Source organism: Pyrgilauda ruficollis, unplaced genomic scaffold, assembly GCF_017590135.1.
Source record: "Pyrgilauda ruficollis isolate IOZ18807 unplaced genomic scaffold, ASM1759013v1 scaffold241, whole genome shotgun sequence".
Taxonomy (NCBI): Eukaryota; Metazoa; Chordata; class Aves; order Passeriformes; family Passeridae; genus Pyrgilauda; species Pyrgilauda ruficollis.
The window spans coordinates 101,887-110,359 of record NW_024523723.1 but is presented as its reverse complement, the minus strand read 5'-3'; the positions used below and the strand labels follow the sequence as shown (position 1 = coordinate 110,359).

Below are 8,473 nucleotides of genomic sequence, written 5' to 3'. Positions count from 1 at the left end.
TCAGTTGCTGCTTTTTTCCCCCCACAAGGCTCAAAAAAAGTCTGGAGCTCACAGCTGAGGCTTTCTCAGGTGCTTGGACCACAGGAACTGGTGGGACCTGCTTGGAGCTCTGGTGTCTCCATCCCCTGCATTGCACCTTCACAGGAATTGTGCATTTCAACCCCTTCCCAGCCTCCCTGGCTTGCAGGGACCTGCTGAACCATTTCTCCAGCTCCTTCTTCCATCCCAAACTCTGAGGCTGAATATCCACACTTCCAGCTTTGTCTTGTGGACCTTTGTCCTGGAGCTGCCTGGTCATCCCTGTGCTGGTTTTTCTCTCACCTGCTTTAAAGAGCATCTCTCCTCATCCCCAAGGGGATATTGGAGCTATCCAAGCCTGCATCTCTGAGCAAGCACATTCCTTAGGTTCTTAGGTTTTTCTTACTCTGGAACTCTCTGGAGCTTTCTCTGAGGTTGTCACAAAGCCTCTCTCAATGATTTTGGAGCAGTCTTGGGACTCTGGAGAGGTCTCAGCTGGCTGGAAGCTGGTCCCAGTTTTCAAGGGATGACACTGGAAACCACAGGACTGTCAGTCCCACTTCAGTGCCTGGTAAAACCCTGGAAAAGATTATTCTGGGAAGTACTGAAAAAAGCTCTGGTGGACAGCACAGACAAGGGGTCACAGCCAGCACAGCTTCAGGAGAGGGAAGTCCTGCTTGGCCACCTTGATTTCCTGCTAAAACAGCACAACCCACCTGCATGATCCAGGAAAGCCAGGAGATGGAATGTTCAGACTTGAACAAAGTGCGTCCAGGACAAGCTGGGGAGCAGCTGTGTTAAGGGATCTGGGAGTCCTGGGTGATGGGACAGCAGTGCCTGGAGCCAGGAGGGACACCTCTGTCCTGGGGACATCAGGGACAGCAGCAGGGGAGGGGATTGTCCTGCTCTGCCCAGGCTCCCCAGGGAATGGGCATGGCCCAGGAGCATTTGGACAAAGCTCTCAGGGCCAGGGTGGCATTGTTGGGGTGTCCTGGGCAGGGCAAGGAGTTGGACTTGATCCCTGTGGATCCCTCCACCCCCAGCAGCTGGGAAAGCATCACCAAGATAACCACAAAGGTCCAAGGACTTCTCTTTTGCTGATAAAAGCTGTACAAGCACCACCCACTGATGGATTTTCCAGGGGTCTTTCCCATTCCATAACCTCCATTGGCTGCTCCCTGAGGGACACAAGATCTTGAGAGGCTGCTCATCCTAAAAAAATGACTTGGTTTAAGCACTGAGCTCACAGCTCCTGCTGAAGGGGGGCTTTAATTGCTGCTGGGCTACTGCCTGTAAGTAAAGACTTTAATTAAAAATTCCCTAAGGGAGAGGGAAAGGATCCAGCACCTGCAGCAACTGATGGAGAGGGGTAGGAGCATCCACAGGGCTGCCTGGGATGGGACAGGATGCAAGGAGACAGGGAAAGCCAGCTCAGAACAGAATTCCTGAGCAGCCCTTGCCCCAGAAGAGATGTTTTGTTTAATCTCAGTAAGATGATGGCACTGAGCAGGTTCTCCTACAGCTTCTGCTCTCCCTCCCATCCTTTTTCCATGTCCTGCCATCAGCAACTCACCCTGAAATGCTCTCAAATGTCCCAGACTAAAGACAGCAGGATTGGCCCTGCTGATGCCTCCCTAGGAGAACAAAAAGGCTTCATAAAGCAGCTTCATTAATCACTAATGAGCTGCTGCCTTCCCCACAAAGGAGAGCAGTCCCAGGCTGCTTCCTGCCTCACTCAGGGCTGTCCATCCTGTCAGAGTCCCAGGCTCCTGTGACAGCACTCCCTAGTTTTTATGCTGAAGGACATCCTGATGGAACAGGAGAGGGGGAAGAGGCACCAGAGCCTCCTTGCCTGTGTTAATGGATCTGTCAGTGTTTTGCTTTGGGATTGTTTTTTGTTTTTAAAAGATAATAAATCAGTCCAAGCCCCAACTTTGTCCTCTCACCTCATCCACCAGTATTTCCCTGCATGGAGGGAGATGTCCCCAGCCTGTCACAGCCTGTGGACAACACCAGGAGCATCCCTGAACCTTCTCAGGAGTCTGGGACAGCCCTCAAAGCCAGGAGGGCCAAAGACAGTCAGAGAAGACCAGGCTGGAGATGAGCTAGAACTTTGGGAGGGTCATGGAGAAAGCTGGAGCCCACAGCCACCCCTGCTGGCTCTGTCCCTGGGGTGAGGTGACAGAGGACAGGGAATGGTGGCCACAGAGGGGCCCAGGCTGGCACTTGAGGCTCATTTAAGGAGAAACAAACTTGTTTCTGATTTGTACAAAACTGCTTTAATGACAAAACAGCTGAAAATACCTTTGGGTGCTTTTCTGGTGCCATCAAACATCCCGTGTGCAATTCCCAGGCCTGGGAGGATGAGGGACTTCTCAGGCACCTTCTCCCAGTGCAGCACATCCCCAGGGAGGGGTCTGTCCTCGAGACACGCAGAAATCCCCTTCAAGACCCTCCTCTAAGGACAGTTTTCCTTCCAGCCACTCGAGTGTGGGCTGGAAATGCCTGTGTGATGTGTTTTGAGGCTCCTCATTTCGGGAGCGACCCCATTGCCACCACCCTTCCCATCCCTGAAGCCCCACAGGGGGAGCCCAGCAGCAGCAGGAGCTTCAGGAACGGCGCTTCCAGACCGGAGCCAGCCCGGCCAAGTCCCTGAGACACTGGAAAAGGTCTTGATGGGTGCTGATCCCAACGAGGGCGTTGGAGAAAGGAGAATCCAAGAATCCAAACCTCAGCAGCCGCTGGGCGACGGGGCGAAGAAATACACAGCCAGGAGGATGAAGTAAACCATGACCAGCACCGTGCCTGGGGCAGACAGAGAGGGGTGGAGGGAGTTACTCCCTGGAGCAAGGAGGGACATGGGTTTAAGGCCTGGTGTGGTCTGGATTAGCCCCCTGTAGAGGACTTCCATGGTTCTCTACAAAATGTCCATTAAAAGGGAGTTTAAAACATTTTAAAGGGGGAAATGGGAGTGATCCCCCTTGGAGCTGCTGCAGGGGAACAGCTCCAAGATGGTCAACCAAGACCCCAGGATCGCTCAGGTCACCACATGCCAAGAGCTCCAAAAGATCCCAGGGTTGGAGCCAGGAGCCTCCCATCCCACATCCCAGGGAATACAGGGATGTTCCAAGTCCCACAGCAGCCCTGTGGGAGGTGGTCACCTTGGAAATAGTCACATTTGCCATCCATGAAGATGTAGTTCATGAGCACCACGCTGAACATGCTGGCGTAGACGTGGAGGTCACTGAAGACAAGTGTGAAGTTGGTTGGCTGCAAGGAAGAGGATTTGGGGTTTATGGCCAACCAGGAGAACCCCACACTGACTCTGTCTGGGGACTTGTGTGTCACCCCTTAAACCCCCTCTGCCCCACGTCCCCAGGGTGGGGACAGCACCAGGAGACATCTGACCCCACTTCCCCTGCACTGAGCAGAGAGGAGACACTGGCGAGGGCAGCTGTGTCCTTTCCATGTCCCATGGACACCGTGTCCCCAACCCTGCTGCAGGAGGTCCCCCCGGGCTGTCCTGGGGCTACTCACGTAGAAGATGGTGAAGAGCACCAGGATGGGGATCTGGAGCATGCAGACCTGCACCGCGATGCAGTTCCCGATCTCAATGCTGGGGAGGAAGGACAGCTTAGGGTCTGCCTCTGGGTGAGAAAATCCCAAATCACAGAGCCCATCCCAGTTCTGACACCGTTTTTTGGGTGACTAATCTCCTTGAGGACAAGCTGACACAGACTGACCCACCAGTGGCTGGGCAGCCCATCATGGGCACCAAGGCGCAGTTATGGGATTAGGACAGGCACAGGAACCACCCCAAAACTCATCCTTGGAGCCATCTCACCTCAAGCTCAGATTGTTCTGCAGGGCAAACTGGATGCCATTGACAATCTCTGGCAGCTCGGGCACCATTGCCAGCACGGTGACACCGATGAAGTACTGCAGGGAAGAGGTGACATCAGCCTGGGCCTGAGCACATCCAGGCCCTGGCCAAGTGTGCAGAGCATCTCAGCATCTTTCCCCCAGTCCTTTTGGGGTTCCAACTGCAGCCAGGGCAGGTCCCCATCCCTGGAGGGCACATCTTGGTCCTCAGGGACAGGCAGAGGCAGCTCACCTGTGAGATGGTGGAGTTGGTGAGGATGGGGCTGATGTGCTCCGTGGCCAGGTCAGCACAGGCCGACATGCAGAGGGTGGAGAGCAGGAGGATGACCAGGGCCCGCCAGCGGGACCAATGGACCACGGCACTGTGGTGGTGGCCAGGCACTGGGGAGAGAGCAGAGACGTGTGGGACACTCCAGAGCAGTGACAAGAGCTGGCCCTGCAGCCAGGACATTTGGGGACACTCACTGTGGCAGTCGCTGATGTGGATGTCGTAGATGTGTGTGTGGGTTTTGAGGGTGAAGAAGAGCCCGATGAGGTAGGCAGCAGGCAGCAGGATGGACACCGTGTACACCAGGGGTCTGTGGGACACAGGTGACACTGTCAGTGCCACCAGGGTCTGGCATGGACACCCCAGGGAACTTCCCCTGGGGATGAGGAAATGGGGCGCTGGATCATTGGGGTGGAGTGGGGCCCTGGGAGGGATGCAGGAACATGACCTAACCCAGAAGGTGCCACCCCAGTGTGGGGACAGCCCTGTCCCCTCCACAGTGGACACTCACTGGACATGGCTGTAGTAGAGGGTGCCGTTGTTGTCCATCTGCAGAGAGAGCGTCTGTCAACAGGGATACGGGGGACAAGGGACAGCCCTGCTGCCACCACCCAGCACGAGAGCCAGGGGGGCTCAGAGCATCCCTGACCCCAAATTCCCCCTGTTGGGGGTCCAGGTCCCCACTCACCAGGTCAAAGTGACAGTTGTGGCAGAGGTAGTGGCCCAGCGGGTTCTGGGTGACGTTGTGGCACTCGCCACAGACCAGCTTTCCATACACCTTGGAGAAGAGCGTTGGAGCAAAGACACCTGCAGGGACAGGACACGGAGCTGGCACCCACCCTGGTGAGACCTCCCCAGACCTGGGGACACCCCTGTCCCCAACTCACCTCCCACGGAGAGGAAGAGCAGGGCCGAGCTGACACCCGCAGAGCGGCTGTTGAACCGCTGCTCCTGGTGCCGGATGCCCCCGATCACCATGCACAGACCCTGGAGAAAACCCCCCCAAAAAAATCAGTGCTTTGCTCACAGCACCCTCCCAGCTCTCAGTGCCACCCGTCTCACCGGCACAAAGAGGACACAGCCCACCAGTGTCCCTGTCAACGCAGACTTGACCACCTCGGCGTAGCAGCGGTTGCCCTCCCGCGAGCCCTTGATGAGGGCGGTGATGTAGAAGGTGAGCTCAGTGATGGAGCCGAACGTGGCGTTCACCACCGCTCCCACCGCGAAATTGCTCTGGGCTGAGATGCTGGAGAGGAGGAAAAAGCTGTCACAGCAGGGCTGGAGTGTCCCCACTTCGCCACCAAGTGTCCCCCGTCACCTCTCACCTGGCGATGGCCATGCCGATGTAGTAGGAGAGGGGCATGATGGAGAGCAGCGCCAAGGTGAACTTGACGGCGGAGCCGGTCAGGTGGTTGGGGCTGTCCACGTAGCCCAGCACCAGCGTCACCAGCACCAGTGGCAGCAGGTCTGGGGCGGCCAGTCAAGGACACAGCAGAGCGGGGTGGATTTGGGGTGCTGCCCACCCGTCCCCCCCAGCTGCCGGAAGGATACTGACGGCGAAGACGTTGATGCCGTCCACGGCGTATTTGTAGTAGTAGGGGTTGGCGGCGCGGTAGCAGCAGAGAATCACCTCTCCCTCCAGAGGCACCTCTGTCTGCAGGGGGACAAGAGGGTCACCCCCAGCCCAAAATCCCCCCCCAGAGCGGGGTGTGGGACCCTGGCCCTGCCCAGAGTCGCTCACCATCCTCAGGCAGCGGATGAGCACGCGCTCCGGGGGCAGCAGCAGGACGCGGGAGGCGGCGCGGGCGCTCAGCTTGGCCACGGGGATGAGGACGATGAGGAGCCACGCGGTGACACACACCAGCCCGTGGGCCAGCGCCAGCAGCGGGTAGCCCAGGCACAGCCACACTGCGGTGCTGGCACGGTGCTGTTAACAGAGGTCACCTTCAGGGACTGACCCCAAAAACAACGACCCCAGGGAGGGAAGGGGCCCACGGGCACCTTGCCCACCCGCTGGGGGCTCCAGGGGTGATGTCACTGGGTCCAGCATGGGGCTCACCCAGTATCCAGTGCCCACCCAGCACCGCGGGCGCCAGCGGAGCGCTGTGGGACCCCCGAGCAGGGCTGAGCTCTCCCCCACGCCGGCCTCACACGCCTGATGGGATTTGGGCACCTGGGGAGAAGGGGGGTGTCAGGGTGTGCATGGGGCACCCCAAGACCCCCCCAGGGGCTCCCAAGGCACCCTTACCTCCACTTTCTGGATCACTTTGCCAAAGGGCCAGAGGAAATACCCGGCCAGGTCCCAGCAGAGCCTGCCTGTGGAGACACAGCCATCAGTGTCCCTTCCACCTACAGGGACATTCCATGGAGGAGGGAACCAGGAGACCCCAACACCCACCGGTGCAGTTCTGAGCTCATCCAGCCCTCACATGGGGGGGTCCCAAATTTGGAACTCACCATAAGGAGCCCCCATGATGGTGATGAACATCACGGCAGCCACGAGGACGTAGAGGAGCGAGAGCCACCAGCCAAAGAGCAGCAGGTAAAGGACATTCCCACACGTCAGCGTGGACCCTGCAGGAGGGAAGGCACCAGGTGGGACCATTGTCACATGCCCAAATCACACTGGGTTGTCCTCAAGGCCACCCACCTCCAGAGCCTCGGATGATGTTGAGGTCTGAGTAGAGCTCCTTGACAATCTCTGACCGGTCCTCCCACGGCCGCGCCGTCACGTGGCTCTTCCATTTCTTGAAGCCAAACTGCAGAGAGAGGAGTTTTTTTGGGATGAGCGAAGAGGAAGAAAATTAAAACCCATTACAGCCCTCCAGGAGCACCTATGGGTGCCCCCACCCACCTTGTAGTTGTTGGAGAGCTTGTTGGCCTCCACGGCGTTCTCGGCCGTCAGGGTGGTTTTCACCACGCAGCTCTCGCACACCTCCTCCGAGTGCTGCTGGCAGCAGGACGGGGTGGACGTGGCTGTGGGTGACACACAGGGGGTGTCACAGCGGGTGTGGGACCCCCCAGGGCCCCACACCCAGCCCACCCCACAGCCGGCCTACCTGGGGGGACACGGGGACGGTGCAGGTGGCAGCCCAGGTCCCCCAGGTCCCCCTGCGCATTGTTGATGGCAGCGCAGTGCCGGTCGTAGAGGGAGCCCCGGCGGGAGCCGTCACTGTCACCGCGGGAATCCGGGACCTTGGGAGCATCTGCGGGACTGCTGGAGTCACACTGGGGCCACATCCCCACACCCTGCCCGGACTCCAGGACAGCGCAGTGCTGCTGTGCTGGGCTGTCACCTTGGTCCCCAAAGCCCGCAGGGGGGACACAGAGCTCCCAGGGCGGTACCCAGGGATGCTCAGGAGGGGGGACCCCACCAGTACCCGGTACACGGCGCGGAAATCCCGCTCGGTGTCCGGTGTGTGGCTCGGGAGGGGTGTGACCCGGCGGTGCCCAGGGACCGGGGACCCCCGGCGGTGCCCACCCCCTTCCCCTGAGCTCACCGGGCGTGTCCTGCGCGCAGCAGCGGCGGCGGCGGCCGGGCTCACCGTCAGTGGCCATGGCGAGAGCAGCAGGTGCAGGGCCGGTGGTCCCGGCCCGGCCCGGCCCGCCGGAATTTAACGGGCGGGGCCGGACATGCGCGCCCCCGGGAGCCGCCCCGCCCCGGCGGGAGGGGCCGGGCCGCCCCCGCCGCGGCCGGGATGCACCTGGCAACGGTGCGGGAACGGGGGAGCGCGGGGATCGGGGTGTGCGGGTGTTTTGGGGTGCGCAGGTGAGAGGATGCAGAGATTGGGGTGTGCGGGGTGGAAAGGGGTGCGCAGGGATCGAGATGCGCGGGGAAGGCGGTGCGTGGAATAACGGGGTGCAGAGAGAGCGGGGTGCGCGGTGTTTTGGGGTGCAGGGAGAGCGGGATGTGCGGTGTTTTGGGGTGCAGAGAGAGCAGGGTGCAGAGTGGAGTGCGCAGTGTAACGGGGTACACAGGTGAGAGGGTGCAGATATTGGGGTGCTGGGGAACCAGAGGGCACAGGGATGTGGGATGCGTGGTATATCGGGGTGCCCGGGAATTGGGGTGCACAGGATATGGGGCGTGCGCAGGGATCGGAATGAACAAGATCTGGGGTGTGCCGTGTATTGGGGTACACGGGGAGCAGGGGGTGTGCAGAGTTGGGGTACACGGGGAGCAGGGGGTGTGCAGAGTTGGGGTACACAAGGAGGGGGTGTGCAGAGTTGGGGTACACAAGGAGGGGGCGTGCAGTGTTGGGGTACACGGGGAGCAGGGGGTGTGAAGAATTGGGGTACACAAGGAGG

The 8,473-nt window shown here is 59.7% G+C and overlaps 1 protein-coding gene across 1 annotated transcript; it reads right to left on the bottom strand.

The window, feature by feature from the left end:
* Window positions 1-2,274: 2,274 nt before the first annotated feature.
* On the bottom strand, window positions 2,275-7,759 carry LOC121355039 (putative cation exchanger C521.04c). The gene is made up of 20 exons (XM_041470189.1): window positions 7,669-7,759; window positions 7,228-7,374; window positions 7,023-7,144; window positions 6,819-6,927; window positions 6,626-6,742; window positions 6,417-6,484; window positions 6,228-6,341; window positions 5,910-6,095; window positions 5,720-5,822; window positions 5,494-5,635; window positions 5,231-5,414; window positions 5,056-5,155; window positions 4,857-4,975; window positions 4,680-4,717; window positions 4,366-4,478; window positions 4,133-4,281; window positions 3,863-3,957; window positions 3,556-3,634; window positions 3,180-3,288; window positions 2,275-2,823 (listed from the first exon to the last, which is right to left on the bottom strand). Exons 1-20 carry the CDS (start codon window positions 7,724-7,726, stop codon window positions 2,750-2,752), a joined length of 2,226 nt encoding a protein of 741 aa, XP_041326123.1. The 5' UTR covers window positions 7,727-7,759; the 3' UTR covers window positions 2,275-2,749.
* Window positions 7,760-8,473: the final 714 nt, after the last annotated feature.

Bases quoted from the DNA above. Each gene is read 5' to 3' on its own strand.
- LOC121355039 (XM_041470189.1), bottom strand. From the start codon at position 7,726: ATGGCCACTGACGGTGAGCCCGGCCGCCGCCGCCGCTGCTGCGCGCAG. The intron at 6,928-7,022 runs GTGGGTGGGGGC...CTCTCTCTGCAG, and splicing joins AGCTCTCCAACAACTACAAG to TTTGGCTTCAAGAAATGGAA. The intron at 3,635-3,862 runs GTGAGATGGCTC...CTTCCTCCCCAG, and splicing joins CAGAACAATCTGAGCTTGAG to CATTGAGATCGGGAACTGCA.